This window comes from Megalobrama amblycephala, linkage group LG24 (genome assembly GCF_018812025.1).
Source record: "Megalobrama amblycephala isolate DHTTF-2021 linkage group LG24, ASM1881202v1, whole genome shotgun sequence".
Lineage (NCBI taxonomy): Eukaryota > Metazoa > Chordata > Actinopteri > Cypriniformes > Xenocyprididae > Megalobrama > Megalobrama amblycephala.
This window is the reverse complement of record NC_063067.1, coordinates 19,690,573-19,707,596: the sequence shown is the minus strand read 5'-3', so window position 1 is coordinate 19,707,596 and position 17,024 is coordinate 19,690,573. Positions and strand designations below refer to the sequence as shown.

General features: G+C 37.2%; 1 protein-coding gene across 4 annotated transcripts in view; it reads right to left on the bottom strand.

The window, feature by feature from the left end:
• Positions 1-17,024, bottom strand: part of magi3a (membrane associated guanylate kinase, WW and PDZ domain containing 3a) — a 178,459-nt gene that overhangs the window by 8,215 nt on the left and 153,220 nt on the right. For all 4 annotated transcript variants that reach the window (XM_048177380.1, XM_048177379.1, XM_048177383.1 and 1 more), the window contains 8 exons: positions 11,053-11,625; positions 6,522-6,553; positions 5,676-5,865; positions 4,870-4,964; positions 4,589-4,781; positions 3,514-3,708; positions 2,418-2,603; positions 2,113-2,209 (listed from right to left, as the gene is read on the bottom strand). In XM_048177380.1, coding sequence (XP_048033337.1) covers positions 2,113-2,209; positions 2,418-2,603; positions 3,514-3,708; positions 4,589-4,781; positions 4,870-4,964; positions 5,676-5,865; positions 6,522-6,553; positions 11,053-11,625 — 1,561 coding nt within the window. The remainder of the gene's footprint in view (positions 1-2,112; positions 2,210-2,417; positions 2,604-3,513; positions 3,709-4,588; positions 4,782-4,869; positions 4,965-5,675; positions 5,866-6,521; positions 6,554-11,052; positions 11,626-17,024) is intronic.

The following is a 17,024-nucleotide window of genomic DNA, read 5'->3' as shown; positions in this document are numbered from 1 at the left end:
CTGTTTAGCCCCGCCCACCGATTCGTGCATGACATGCAATGGAATAGAGTGCCCCAGGGATGACGCGTTTTTGTAGGCCAACCTGGAAGTTAGCGGCGCACGGGTTCCCTCGGTTGAAAGCCTATGCATTTTTCCCATAGACTTGGAAAATCGCAGAAAATAAGCTCTGTGTTTAACAAAGGGTTATGACACTTACACGTTTTGTCTATCAAGATAATCTTTACAAGTTAACACAACATTTATAGATTTTGAAGCCTTTTGAAGAAATAAAGTCGTCAGATTTAAAGGCTAACAGTAGGCTATAAACGGACTACAGCACACCATGGTCGCGGATCAACGTCGTCACCACCAAGCTTCCTCAAACTTTATTTAGAAAACAACTCTATTTAAAAACATGCTCACTGATTATGATCTGCGCTGTGTATGAATACTTATCCACTTTTTCATGAGAAATGCTGTCCAAATGTCCCGTTTTTAATGATGACGTCTAAAGTTCCCTCCAAAGGAAGTAGTCCCTTTTAGCAATTTGTTAGCAACCGCCGATTTTAAGACACAGTAAAAGTTTAAAAAAAATCACAAGTGGGTTATAACTGGTGTGTTTTATGTCATAGATCAAAACGTTAAAGTAAAAACTCCCGCTTTATTCAACGAATCTTTTAGTTATATGGCGTTTGCTCTGTTAGTGAAGATGAAAGCATTTGTTAGTGTACAGAAATTGAGTTGCAATGAAGAGATCACTGCTTTCATGCGCTCAACATGTCTGTGATCGACTACACAGTGTTCATCTCGGCAACCTTTCATGCCACGATCTAAATATAATTCCATAGATCTAAATGTAATGCAACACGTTTCATGATTAGTTAACCATAGAGCTGTAATAGTAAAAACGCACTAAAAGAGAGTAATACTTGGATATTTTCATATGCAAATATGTCAGCCAATCACAGCAGTGGGTGTTTACACTGCAGTCTCACAGCAGACACGCCCCTTAAAACAGAGCGTTCAAACCAGAGGCTAAAATCAGAATAGGAAAAATGCTTTTTATTTATAAATTATGACAATTTTGGATGTAAAAAGCATACTAACATTATAAAAGTGCACCCCAGGAAACATTATAAAACAATAAACCAACACAGTTCATGACCCCTTTAAGAGTGCCTCAGAAAAACATGTTGTCTCTGCTGTCAGAGTCTTTATTATAACGTTATTTTCGTAACTTGTTCTAAAATAGTCTCTAAAAAGTCTCTCTCACCTCTGATAAATGAACCTTTCTGTCCTGTGCACGTGCGCAAATGCAGAAGCATGTGTTATCTATCACTTCACTATATAAAGAGCAAATGAAATTACGTGCATGCAACGTCGTAGCTAAGTTGTCAATTAGACAGTCATGAATGATCAAAAACTGGTATGTTGTGTGTTAATTGGGAATGATTTGCACACAGGATCAGTGTCCATATGTTTTATTAACAGTTCATGTTAGTATTGGCACTTTATCTTCACTTTGTGTGATTTTCTATATTTTTGATGACTAGTGGTTCATACCAACTTACTAACATTATTGCATTACCAAAAACTCGTTATTCATCAGTTTTAGTGATATTCTTACAATTTATAAGTATGTCAAGTAAAGTGGGACAGTATTTATCAATCACTTTTGAGAAATAAATTTGCTTGGTTCAAATTCCAATAAATTTGGGTCGCGGCTTCATGATCATGGGTAAATGTGGGTCCCACCGTGGCCAAACCAGTTGAGAACTACTGTTTTAAAACATAAAAAAAAAAAAAAAAAAAAAGTTTACAAACAATGTCCAACAGTGGACAATCTACTACCATTCAAAAGTTTAGGGTTGGTAAGATTTGTAATGTTTTTGAAATGATCTTCTCCTATGCTCACCATACAGTATAAACAGTAATATTGTTTTCTATTTGAATATACTTGAAAATATAAGTTATTTCTGCGATGGCAAAGCATCATTACTCCAGTCTTCAGTGTCACACGATCCTTTAGAAATCATTCATTTTATTGGCGGGATGGATGCAGTTTCTGAAAAACCATTTTGTGTGTGTATGTGCGTGTTATGACTGAACTGGCCGTTGGGATGGAGCTTGTACCTGTCATCTCGGTTGGCAGGCTGCTGTCCCACAGCTCTGTGCTGAGAGGCTGGGCTCTGCTTGGCTGAACTAGTTCCTGACGGAGGTCCGCTGTGTTCTGAAAAATAAATAGGATTATCAGTGTGGCAGAAACACATATACACACACACAACTCCATCTCAAGTTTCATTTTCGATCTTCAAAGTCAAATGCTTTAACCACTTTTCTGTTACAGAAAAAATAAATATGCAATCTACTGCTTCCTTCCACCAGCTCATTTTTTACAAAAAATAATGAAGATAAAATATATTTTCCCAAAAGCTTACCTTCCTCAGGCACGACCGTGAGGGTAACAGCGTTTCCAGCTTCTTTGATAAGCTGCACAATGTCGTTGTGCGACAGTTCAATAATGGACTGGCCATTCACAGCAGAGATGCGGTCACCCACTTTTAGCCGACCGCTGCGGTCTGTGGGACTGCCGTCTATGATGCGGCCAATCTTATGGGGGATAACTGGGGACGGAGAGATCAATGGTTATTTCATTTATACATCTTAGACATACTGAAAGACTACAGTCGCATGATGCCGTGTCACATGATCAGGAAAAACAACCTGCATTACATGGTACATATACTAAATGACCACACCAGGGTATTTTTGATAATTAAAGGTGGAAATATAATGCTTTTTTTTTTGCAAGAAATCACAATTCAGCAAGGATGCTTTAAAATGATCAAAATTGACAGTAAAGGCATTTCAAATGTTACAAAAGATTTCTTGATTTCTAGTATCTATAGATAAATGCTGTTCTTTTGAATGTTCTATTCAAAGAATCCTGAAAAAACTGCATCACAGTTTCCAAAAAAAAAAAAAAAAATTATATAACATATAAAAAAACATTGATATATAATTGATATAATATATCAGCATTTTAGAATGATTTCTGAAGGATCATGTGACACTGAAGACTGGGGTAATGATGCTTAATATTCATCTTTGACATCACAGAAAAAAAATCACATTTTAAAACATTAAAATAGAACAGAGTTATTTTAAATTGTACTAATATTTCAAAGTCCTACAAATGTTCACAGCGTTTCCCCTTATTCAGAGCTAACAGTAACAGCCATTAGATCTGAATGAGCCATTTTGTTACAGCTCTGGGTTTATTACTGTTATACTTCATAGCTAAGCTAGCTTTGATTTTATTATTGTAATTGCATTGTACAGTAAATCACACCTTCAAGCGACTGGATGAAAGACGTAATTTCAGCCACATTTTCTACAATGTTATGAGTCTGTAGTTGCACATCTAATGCAATAGTGAGCTGTCTGAAGCTGACAGCAAAGTAGCAAAAAGCTCAAGTATTGGGGTGGGGTGAGAGAGACTAATGGAGAATAGCTTTGAAAGTCATTTCTAACCTCCAGGCGGAGGCTTGTTTTTAGAGGTGAGGATGACAAATCCGAATCCCTCGTTGTCCTTGCGCTGAAGAGTGACTTCGTAGGGCTGAGGGTGGCTGTGCCCGGACACCTCGATGTGGGGAGGTTTGGGTGAGCCGTTGACCAGCGCTGGAGCTTGTAGAGCCTGAGGTTGTCCTCCATCATCTTCCTCTCTGTCTGCTCAAGCATACACAATATTCAGTGTTTAAATGAACAATCAAACACTACAAATTTGTTCTGTACAGTATTATTTTTAAATTTCTACACTATTATAGTATTTATTTATATTTTGAATTAGCTTTTTTTTATATAAATATTTTCAGTTTTAGTTAACAATACAACACTGGTACTGTGTGGATCATTTTTAAAGTTCGACTTGCAGTTACTTATAAAGTGACTGGTCACTGGTGAGTAATTCTGTTTCAAATACTTGCCAAAGCCAGATTAAGCTTTTCTAGTGTTAATTACTAATGCTATTCTTCAACCTCTTGCTCTTGTATTGTTTATAAAATAGTTTTGGATAATTTGATTATGCTTCAAGCAACTAATAACATTGTACACTCAGTCCTAGTTAAACACAATTTACATTCTGCAAAACAGTTGATGCCCTGATGATTCGTGAAAGAACTATTGTCAAAAAAAGAACATTTATGGAAATGTTGAAAAAAAAATTGCTATGAGGCATAAAGCCAAATTTCGTAATTGCTTCATAATTGAAGTTTTTCCAAATTACCCAGTGTTTATTGTCTAGAGGCTTCTTTTATGGTTACTCAGCACTTCTGAGTCATTGTTTTGTTAGCACATAAAGAGTCCTCTGCTTTGACCGAAAACACTGGTCATTAAATTTTGATTTAGTGGTTATTATTTTATAGCTCAACTCAGCCTTTCAACTCAGAACTAATGGAGCGAAACACTCATTCCTCACAGGGTGTGGATCATTTTCCAGACATGAGTGCTGGGTATGACTGAAACCTCTGGAGGACATCTACAGCAGTCAGGACATAAATGCAGGCATGCACTAATCATATACGAATACACGGCAAAACAGGGTACAAACCTGGATATGTGAGCTTTCTGCGCACGGTCAACATCACCTGCCCGTTGCGGGCAGCGTTGGTCATGAGCTCCAGAACTTGTTTGTGAGATTTGCCTTTGACGGGAACGGCGTCAATACATATGAGCTCATCTCCAGCCCGCAGACGCCCATCCTTCTCTGCGGCACCCAGAGGAACGATGGCACCGATGTACACCTAAAGAGAGATGGTGTGGTTAAAGGTCACATCATTTTCTGTTGTGACAATATGGTGACGAATTACTGTAAAGCATGTCAATGCTCACTGGCTGATCCGGTCCTTCTCCTCCCAGCACTCTGAACCCAAATCCAGTCTCCTGGTTCCTCTTGATAAACACATCCAACTCTTTAGTGTTGGAGGCTGGGGGAAAAAAAACAGCAAAATTAGCCATAAATATTGGGCAGCGGATGCTATTTACACTAAGTGCAAATAGCAATATATTCTATTTACACTGAGTGACAATAGCAGCATTTTCTTAGGGATATGCTATTTAAACTAGGTGAAAATAGCCATAGATTCTATTTACACAATCTAAAAACATCAGTTATTTGCAATAAGAGTAAATAGTAATTAGATGATATCCAACTTTATATTGGCAGATACTATTTGCACCTGAGTATTTTTGTACATAGAGTGTAAATGATTATATTTAGTAAAATTATTAAATGGATGCTGCCTTATTGGGAGAATAAAATCCTTCCCTACACCTTCCCCTAACCATACCCAGTACCCAATTAACACTTTTAATATTATTACACACTCGTTCGCAGTTTATTTCCACTTTTAGAACATATTTTTCATTTTTATTGAAAATAAATGTGAACTTGGCAAAGGGCGGATTCGAACCCGCGTCGATCGCGTTAAAAGCCAGGTCTGCAAGCCTTACTTGCTCCTGCTGCTCCACTGAAGACGTTCAATTCTGCATGTCTTTTTTAATACTTGAGCGGCCCAACCAGACATTGGTGGGCGGAGCTAGTGTAAATAGCATTTACTCCATAAATATTGTGGTGTAAACAACAATTCTGTCTGACATGACCACAACCAGCTCACAAATGTCAAGGTGGAACTCACGTTTGCTGTCCAGCATGGCTTTCGACTTGAGGTAGAGCTCAGATGGGTCCAGTTTTGGGGAGCTGGAGCGGATGGCGTGCGGAGGGAAGGGAAGGGACTGGGGCGCAGGCTCAGCCGGACTGGGAGTTTCAGTACTGACGGAGCTGGTGGCAATGTCCTGCTTCTGGGTAATGGGAATAGCTGAAGTGATCTAAATTAACAGATGGACACACACAGCAACAAACATTACTCAAGCTTCATCAACGTTTCAGCACTTTAGTGAATAACACTATCACAAGTACTATCCTAAACACTATCCCCTAAACCTTGCCATCACTAGGTTATAAAGAAACAGTCTGTTTTGACTATTTATTGAAAATGTGATGTATTAATCTGAAGATCTGTTAGATCATGTACAAATCAAGCAGGAATTGTCAATATTTGTCCGACAGTCACTCAAAGCGTGTCTTTATGACTCACACTATTTATATCCGTGTGGAATACAATACTATACAAACCGCACTGAAATAGATAATCAACATTAGAGCTTGTGTGAGAAACACTCGTGAGAGAAGCCCACTAGGAAGCGCTCCTGAGGGGTCTGTTGACTCAGCAGTGATGTTCGCTGCAGAAGCTGTTGTTTGCCTCGAAGTGATTCACCACATCCTGCTCTTTAAATAACATTATAGCATTTGGCACTAGCTCTGTGAATAATGTACGACCGCAAGGAACCTGCTTTGCTGGAAAACCGAGAACGAGGCAGATAAATAATTCATCCTGTTTCATCTTCATTTCATCAAAATTCCCCAGTGCGTCTGAATTAAATCCCCAAAATTGAGTAATTAAAAGCCATTTAGCTGAACTTACAGGTTTCAGAGACTTCACGGGAGATGTCTGACCTGCAGGCACAAACAGATACAAAGAGGGAAATGAGAATGAGCAAGTTCAGTTGGAAAAGAACGTTCCGAGACTAAATTAATCAGGGCCATTTATTGCTGGAAAAAAGGCAATTCATCAGTTCATTTATTAAATTCAAAACCTCTAAATGTGGAGTGTGTCATTTTAGTCTGTCATTGGTCTGATAAAAAGATCGCCCCGCCCCAAAGTTATGCCATTGTTGCTGTCAGGATGCTCAAACAAACAGAGCATATTTTCAACAATAGAAATCAGCCTACAAATGGCTTACTTACTGCAAACACTGTATATTAACCTGGAGAATGTATTTTAACATTAAAAAAGTTTTGCACAATTTACCATTAAAGGTGCCCTAGATTCAAAAATTGAATTTACCTCGGCATAGTTAAATAACAAGAGTTCAGTACATGGAAAAGACATATAGTGAGTCTCAAACTCCATTGTTTCCTCCTTCTTATATAAATCTCATTTGTTTAAAAGACCTCCAAAGAACAGGCGAATCTCAACATAACACCGACTGATACGTAACAGTCGGGGTGTACGCCCCCAATATTTGCATATGTCAGCCCATGTTCCCAACATTATGAAAGGCATTTGACAAGGACAGCCAGTAACGTCTGGATGTACACAGCTGAATCATCAGACTAGGTAAGCAAGCAAGGACAATAGCAAAAAATGGCAGATGGAGCAATAATAACTGACATGATCCATGATTACATGATATTTTTAGTGATATTTGTAAATTGTCTTTCTAAATGTTTCGTTAGCATGTTGCTAATGAACTGTTAAATGTGGTTAAAGTCACCATCGTTTCTTACTGTATTCATGGAGACAAGAGAGCCGTCGCTATTTTCATTTTTAAACACTTGCAGTCTGTATAATTCATAAACACAACTTCATTCTTTATAAATCTCTCCAGCAGTGTAGCATTAGCCGTTAGCCACGGAGCACAGCCTCAAACTCATTCAGAATCAATGTAAACATCAAAATAAACACTGTACTTATGCGATTAGACATGCTGCATGACGAACACTTTGTAAAGATCCATTTTGAGGTTTATATTAGCTGTTTGAACTTTTTTTATGTTGTTTAAGGCAAGCGTGAGCTCCGTGGGCGTGGAGCACGAGAATTAAAGGGCCACACACCCTGAATCGGCTCATTTCTAATTATGCCCCAAAATAGGCAGTTAAAAAAAATCTATGGGGTATTTTGAGCTGAAACTTCACAGACACATTCAGGGGACACCTTAGACTTATATTACATCTTTTAAAAAAAAGTTCTAGGGCACCTTTAATACCAATATCAAGCGGTTTGCAAAATATTAATCATGTCAACATCTGTCTCCATGTGTTCTTTTTTTAAAGAAAATAATAGTTTTATTCAGCATTAAATTGGTCAAACGTGACAGTAAAGACATTTCTAAATAAATAAATAAAATATTTCTATTTCAAATTCATTTGAACTTTCTGTTCATCAACATATCTGAAAAAAATGCATCACGGTTTCCACAAATATATTAAGCAGCATTACTGTTTTCAACATTGATAATAAGAAGAAATATTTCTTGAGCACCAAATCAGCTTATTAGAATGATTTCTGAAGGACACTGAAGACTGCTGAAAATTCAGCTTTGTCATCACATAAATTTTAACATATTAAAATCTATTAAAATAGCATTAAAAAAATCTTACAGACCCCAAACGTTTGAACAGTAGTGTAGAAGAATAGAAAAAAGTATTAAAATCCAAAACGTTTCATTCCTAAAGCTGGATTTCCATCTGGTTTTTAATAACACAGTGGACAAAACATCAAAAATCAACAGTGGCCACTAAGGGGCAGTGTACTCCACACTGCATTTATGTATCCTGGAAAAGTAAATTAGATGACATAATATATATATACACAATGTGGGGTATGATTGCCTGTGGCAGGCATGTTTATGTACAGTATGAAGCCCAGCATGTAAACTTTCAATGTTAATAAGGTCTTTATTAAAGGAAAAAAAAAAAAAAGTAGAATATCCACACCTGCTGTATGCTGTGCTTCGTGCAGATTTTCAAGCATATCATTGTGTTTGTATAAGTCAGAGAAGAAAAGCTTGCTTATGAATACGCTTGACCTTTTGTAGCCACAACCTGATGGCAACACTGTGACAGGCGAATCTTGGAAGTGAGCAAATGAACACAGAACCTGATATTTTCACTTGGGCACCAGACAAACCACAGACTAGATGCAATATAGATCTGTGTGTATAGCCGCTATGTGCCCGCTGCTGTGCATTCAAATACAGGCTTCGGTTCAATTAAAACACTGTCGGGGGTTTTCTCTGCAAGTTCAGGAGATGGTAGAACTGGTGTAACAACTGTTTTGTTGAGTTTTATCTACTACTGTATATAAACTATTGATAAAGTGTCCACAAACTGCAGCAGCACAAACTGAAGTTGTAATGAGAGACTTTGTACCCAAATGAAGAGTAATTAAGAACGATATCACTTTATCTCGATTACTTAACACATCAACATCTCCCAGTAACCTGCTGTACCGACATTGTGCGATCTGTTTTCAGTGTCATGGCGCATAAGCGTGAACGTTCTTTCCTTTACGCGTTAGCGGTATCATAGTGATATATGATGTTCAGATCTCTCACGCACAAACACAACCGTCTCTCTCTTCAGCTCTCACCCTCCCTGCTATGTCTCTCACGCTATTCTTTTTCACACATCTTCAGGTTACATAAATCACTTTCTTTTTCTTTAACTTTATCTCTCTGAGTTTGCCTTCTCTGTCATCAGTTACTCACCCTCATGTCCTTCCATACCTGTATGACTGACTTTTTTTTTGTGGAACACAAAAATTTCAAAATGAAATGAGGAACAATCATCATTTATTGGACCCTGTTGACTTTCACTGTATTAAAAAAATATTTTATGTTCCAAAGAAGAAAGAAAATCATTCAGGTTTGAAAGGACATGAGGATGATGACAGAGTTGTCATTGTTAACTAAGGGTACATTTACACGAGAACAATGTACTCTGAAAAGTCTTTCCTTTAGTTTTTCAACAAACAGATGACAACGTTGTCAAAATGATCCCCGTTCATATGGACTTGTGAAAATTATTAAAAACACTGTATTATGCTGCCAGGCCAGTAGTTGCCGATGTCACTTTGTAAAGAAAAACTAGACTGAACACTTAATATGCATGCACATGACATCACCATTTTCACAAATTTGGGTTTTGTAGTTTACACAGAGATGATAACGGTATTGTTTTAAAAAACTTGCATTTTGAAACCATTTTCAAATGTTTGCATTCTCAGGCCCCCAAAATGCTGTTGTCGTGTAAATGAATGGCCAAAGCACGTTTTTAGTTGAAAACGGTGTCGTGTAAATGGCCCCTAAAACTATGAAAATCCTTTTTGTTAATTGCAATAAAGCTTAAAAAATAAATAAATAAAAAAAAAATAGTAGATGGATAACTTAAATGAAAATTAGAAATGTTGCCTTGGCAGCTAACTGAAATAAAAGGAGTTTAAAATCAAGCTGAAGTACTAAAGCTAACACTAAACAGAAATATTAAAAATGTATTATGTGATTTTGTCATTTTTATTAGTTTTTTTTAGCTTTTTTAAACAACTAAACTTTTCAACTAAAACTTATTTTAAGTTAGTTAGTTAGTTAGTTAGTTGCCAAGGCAACATTTTAAGTTTAGTTTTAAGTTTAAGATCATCTATATTTTATATAACAACATTATTAAAACTTACCCTAAAATTAAAATGAAAACTGAAAATATAAAAAATAAAACTAAATTCAACATATTAATATCAATAGTATATATATATATATATATATATATATATATATATATAAAATATACACATTATATATATATATACATATATATATATATATACACACTACGTACTACATATATATATGCAAAAATACATATATATGATGCAAAAATACATACATACATATATATATATACATATATATATATATATATATATATATATATATATATATATATATATATATACACACACACACACACACACACATACATACATACATACATACATACATACATATATATATATATATATATATATATATATATATATATATATATACACACACACACACACACATACATACATACATACATACATACATATATATATATATATATATATATATATATATATACATATATGTATGTATGTATGTATTTTTGCATCATATATATGTATTTTTGCATATATATATATATATATATATATATATATATATATATATATATATATATATATATATATATATATATATATATGATGACAACTAATAACTGGAAATGCTAACAGTATATACATTTTTGTGTGAACTATCCCTTTAACTCTCACTAGGGCCAGATCTGGCATGCAATAGGGGTGCAATCAAAATAATTTGGATGTAATTGGTCACACTCTCTCCATCACTGACCTCCTCTAAGCACCAGCACGTTGACCTCGCTGCCCACGGGCAAGTCTTTGAGGATGTCCACCACCTGCGCATGGGAGAGGGTCTGTACGTTCTGCCTGTTAATTTCCTTTATCACATCCCCCTTCAGCAGACCTCGGCACCATTGCGCGTCCAGAATCATCTTCACCTTCTGACCCAGCGGACAGTCTGCGATGGCAAAGCCGAATCCACTCGGCCCCTTTACCAAAGGCACGCTGATCAGCTCGGGCTGCAGCAGGGTGGTGTCCCCTGCCTCTGGGTAGCGTCCGTTAGGCATTGCTGCAGCCGGGTGTCTGCCATCGGTGGTCATGTAATGGACGTCCTGCAGGGAGGGGGTGCCGTCTGAATGGATGGGCTGCCCGTCCATCCCCGGCATGGCAGTCATTATGTCGCCTGTGCCCTCTTCGCTGGAATTGGTATCTTCTGGGAGTGGGTATCCACGGCACAAGACCATATCCACATACTGATTCACAGGAATGGACTGGAACATCTGCACCACATCTGCATGGGTCTTGCCCAGCACACATGCACCGTTTATGTCCACTATAACATCACCTAAACAAGAGAGGAAGAATAAGCATGAATGAAGCAGATGTAGGTTCTGTTCAAAACCCTAGTGTGCTGCCTACCAAGACAGCATGTTTAGGCACCAAAATGGCAATCCTGATGCAAAAGCTGTTCCAAACAGAATGGAGTAAAGTTTTTATGCCTTGTGAAACACCTTGTTTTGGCCTACATGTAAGGCATCATCACATGACAAGCCCAGTAAAAATGACATTTATTTTGTACTGACAATTTGTTGTGTGTAATATGTGCTTTTAGTATTATTTATATACTATTAATTTTAATTAGCTTTTATTTTCATATTTTCACTGTTTATTTTGTTATATGCTTTTGTATATAATTGTATTTTTGTACTTTTATATATTTCTATTTAGCTTTAATTTATTTTTTCTTTAGTTTTAGTAATTTTAGTGCTTCAACTTATTTTATTTCAATTAGTCACCAAGGCAATATTTCTAATTTTCATTTAAGCTTTTGTTAACTTTAAGATTTTCATCTACAATTTCTATTATTTCACCACAGTCATTACAGTCCATTTCATGAATGTCTAAGGTACTTCCAGAACGCACTGCATCAATTCTAGTGAAAAATATATATTTTCATTGCTGAAAAGTACCAACAAAAACTGTTCATAATTAGTTCTTATTAAAGGGGACATATAGTGCCCTTTTTACAAGATATAATATAATAATATAATTCTCTGGTGTCCCCAGAATGTGTCTGATGTTTCAGCTCAAAATACCCCACAGATCATATATTAGAGCTTGTCAAATTTGCCCCTATTTGGGTATGAGCAAAAACACGCCATTTTTGTGTGTGTCCCTTTACATGCAAAGAGCTGCTGCTCCTCGCCCACTTTCCAGAAGAGGGCAGAGCTTTAACAGCTCGCACTTCGGTTGCTCAACAAAGCTGGAGAATCTCACGCAGTCAAAATGACGATTGTCAATAAGCCTTACATTGTTCAAACCGGAGTCGGACACTGATGGAAAGACTCAGGAAGAAGTTGCAACTTTTAGAATGCAACTAGAGGTTTCTGAACTGATAGTGGATAAATTTATGTAGTTGCTGTGGAGTTGATTCAACTCATCATCTAGCATGTGCCGTCATGTTAATCTTTTGTGCAAATCTTGCGTTGAATTGACCCTCGTTTGTGAAGCAGTCTGATGTAAAATGACGGCATGGTAACAACACTCTACTACAACAACTCTTCCTCTTCTCTAAAGCAGTCCAACATGGCCTCATCCCCTTTGTTGCGTGTTCTCAGGGGTAGGGTTTATGTAAATTTTGGGGTTTGTGATGTCACCAACCCGGGAAGAAGCTCATTGTAGTCCCTAACAAGCGATTTCTGCAAAAGAAAATATCTCCCTTTGCATTGAACCTTGAGCGTCGCAACTTTGCATTCATTGCTTATGCTCTAACAGCAACATTACACGCTAACTAAAGTTAAAAATGTGAAATCATAATCAACGACTCCTTTAAAAAAAGGAGGTAGCTGTGCACCTAGACAATAGATAGCAAGGCAGCTCACTAGGATCTGGAACATGGCTACTGTGTCAATTTCAGCTCAAACACAAATCCTGCCAGAGAGTTTAAACTGTTCATTCTGATTCCAGCAATGAGAGCTGTCTTGGCTCCTTCTGTTCTGTTCATGGGGGAATGTGTATGAGTATGATATGCAGTGATAAAGAGGCAGTGCCCACATAAACATTACTCGAGCTAAAGTCAATGATCCGCTCAGTTGGTGCAGTCTATCTAATGGGAAGTGTGTCTATTGATCAATACAGAGAACGTTGGGGGATTCCTGCATCCTTTTCTACTCCAGACCAATCAATGGCATCCTTCCAGGCTCGCTTCACTTCTTGAAAGTGACTGTTCTACCTGAGTCATCCTGCTGCTTATACAGTAATATTGGCATGGAAAACACATCCTGTCAAAGCGCCATAAGCATCAATGTCTCTTTCCGATCGCCTGGATCTCACAAGTAACTGGGCCAGGTCTACAACTAGCCATGATGGTATTAGTTTTCAGATCATGGTGAGATTATATGTTATGTTTACAAAAATGTAAATTACTTCTCACTGACTGGCCTGATGAATATTGCATAAAAACAACAAGCACTGACTGAAATCATCAGTTCCGATCTGTCTGGCTATCTTCACGCAACTTCAAATAAATGCTGTTTTTTTTTTTACTTTCTATTCATCAAAGAATACTGAAAAATAAATGTATCACAGTTTCGACAAAAATATTAAGCAGCACAACTGTTTTCAACATTGATAATAATCAGAAATGTTACTTGAGCATCAAGATTATAATGGTTTCTGAAGAATCATGTGACACTGAAGACCGAAGTAATGATACTGAAAATACAGCTTTGCCATCACATGAATAAATTACATTTAAAAAATATATTAAAATAGGAAGCAATTTGAAATTGTAATAATATTTCACAATATTACTTTTTTTCCCTGTATTTTTGATCAAACAAATCCAGCCTTTCTGAGAATGAGAGAGCAAAAAGATCTTACTGACCCCAAACTTTTGAACATTATGTAAATTCTGGCCACAATAATCTATTATTATATCTATCTTTCAACTTTTTAAATGAATCCCACCCTTAAAGGGTTAGTTCACCCAAAAATGAAAATTCTGTCATTTATTACTCACCCTCATGTCATTCCACACCCGTAAGACCTTCGTTCATCTTTGGAACACAAATTAAGATATTTTTGTTGAAATCCGATGGCTCCGTGAGGCCTCCATAGGGAGCAATGACACTTCCTCTCTCAAGATCCATTAAGGTACTAAAAACATATTTAACTCAGTTCATGTGAGTACAGTGGTTCAATATTAATATTATAAAGCGACGAGAATATTTTTGGAGCGCCAAAAAACAAAAACAAAATAACGACTTATTTAGTGATGGCCGATTTCAAAACACTGCTTCAGGAAGCATCGGAGCACAAATGTATCAGTGTGTCGAATCATGATTCAGATCGCGTGTCAAACTGCCAACGGCTGAAATCACATGACTTTGGCGCTCCGAACAGCAGATTCGATACACTGATTCATTATGCTCCGAAGCTTCCTGAAGCAGTGTTTTGAAATCGGTATAAATAAGACTAAATAAGTCGTTGTTTTGTTTTTTTGGCGCTCCAAAAATATTCTCATCACTTTAAAATATTAATATTGAACTACTGTACTCACATGAACCAATTTAAATATATTTTTAGTACCTTTATGGATCTTGAGAGAGGAAGTGTCATTGCTCCCTATGAAGTAGGGGTGGGAATCGGAGGGTACCTCACGATACGATACGATCACAATAAATGGCTCACGATAACGATAATATCGCGAGTCAGCGATTCTGCGATAATCGATATATCGCTAGACAATCCTATAATGATACATCGTGAAATTGGTCTTAATATGAAAACAAAATGCACGTGAAAAGGTTAAGTGCAGGTTAACGGATAAATCCGATCTTATATGTACATTTAATAGAGTTCACGTCACCGAAAGCAAGAAATATGAGGTGCATTTTATTGACCATCAGTTAATTTCAAAATCAAAGACTGCAATAGGAGAGAGCGGCAACAGCACTGGTATAAGGTCTCATTACTTTTAATGAAGATAATTGTGTGTTATGCGTCTGCGACTTACTTTCACTTTCATATGCGGCAGTTTGCGCGTCAGCTTGCTGAAGAGATCTGCGGCGATGTGTGATGCAGTAGGGTTGTCATATCTGACTCTCACATGTTTCAGTTTTAGTATTTTTGGGAGAAGTAAAATTTACATATGTAGTTTCAACAACCAGATGCATTTAGACTGAGCATAGACAGTTTTGACTGGAATGCGTCCCAGACCATCTCCTGAAGTGGTTTGAGCGATCGGATTTAAATCCGTCTCAAATGCGTTTTTAGGCATTTAGACCTGGTCTTTTCACGATCGGATAGCTATCCGATCAGAGAAAATGCATGAAGTCACCAGGTGCAAACAGACCCTTTGACGTTCTTCAAGCGCTTAGATATACACGGGAGCGTTCGAAAGCAGGCGTCTATCAGAGGATCCCTAATATATGCTTTCAAATGCTCCCGTGTATATCTAAGCGCTCGGTGAAGAACGTCAAAGATGTCTACGACTGTCACATCAATGGTATAAAAGTGCGTCAAGACTTTGAACTTAAACGTGGCTGGGGCATCTATTTTACTCACACTGCTGTCCGCCATCCTGTTAATAACCTCTTTTTCTTAGGCTAGTTAACTTAAGTTCACGTTTCCTTCATTCATGTGTCGAGCGCCGCCTTGAAGTAGGACGCTTTGAGCAAAGAAATCTATATATAGCGCTTTATTTTTTTAAATTAAAATATCGATATTTGGCGCAGCGATACGATTCTCGTATCGCACAGAGAAGGATGACGATATATCGCCATATCGATATTTTGTCCCACCCCTACTATGAAGGCCTCACGGAGCCATTGGATTTCAACTAAAATATCTCAGTTTGTGTTCTGAAGATGAATGAAGGTCTTACAGGTGTGGAACGGCATGAGGGTGAGTAATAAATGACAGAATTTTCATTTTTGGGTGAACTAACCGTTTTAGCAACACATACGAATGAAACAAACTGTTGTTGGTTGCTTTGCGTGCCAATCAGATGGTCTCTTCTACTAAGTGGGCCCTTCTTGGCCAAAATAAGCTTAAATGAGTTGAGGACAAGACTTTATGCTGCAAGTCAGACGTCTGGCAGTGCAAGACAAATACCAACACAAGTAAATACTGAGAATCTACAATTAAAATATATTTGTAATTTAATGTTTTGCCAGGTCAACTCAAAAGGACGCTCATAAACAGCCCTCGATGGCTTTTTTGATAGCTTGTTGACAAAACGTAAGAATTTGCATAAAGAAATTGGATGCAGATGAATTTACCTCTCGGCATGCCTCTTTGAGCCAGCTGAAGCATGTTTATTGCACCGCACTTGAATCCAGAATTAAATGTATATCTCGGTTAAACTGTTTTACAATTCTATGTATAAACTGATGACTCCAGGGAGTTGAAGTATACTGGCAGTTGTTTCCCTTATGTTGTAATAGAGGGTAGTGAGTGTTAGTGTAAGCGCTGCAATTATCGCCAAACGCGACTCTGCAGGAAAGCCAGTTCCCCTGATGCTCACCCACTGATTCTGATTTATTCTATCGCTATCTATGCGATCCCGCTGTGGGCACTTTCACAGGATTATTTACTTGGAATCTGGTAACCCAGCAATGTGCCAAGAAATGGATGTGGCATCCGACAATGCGAGATTGAGCCAGGGCGTTAATGCGTTTAACTATACTTAGATCAAATTAATTACCTGATGGTTAATCAATATTCATAAAACATGCAACA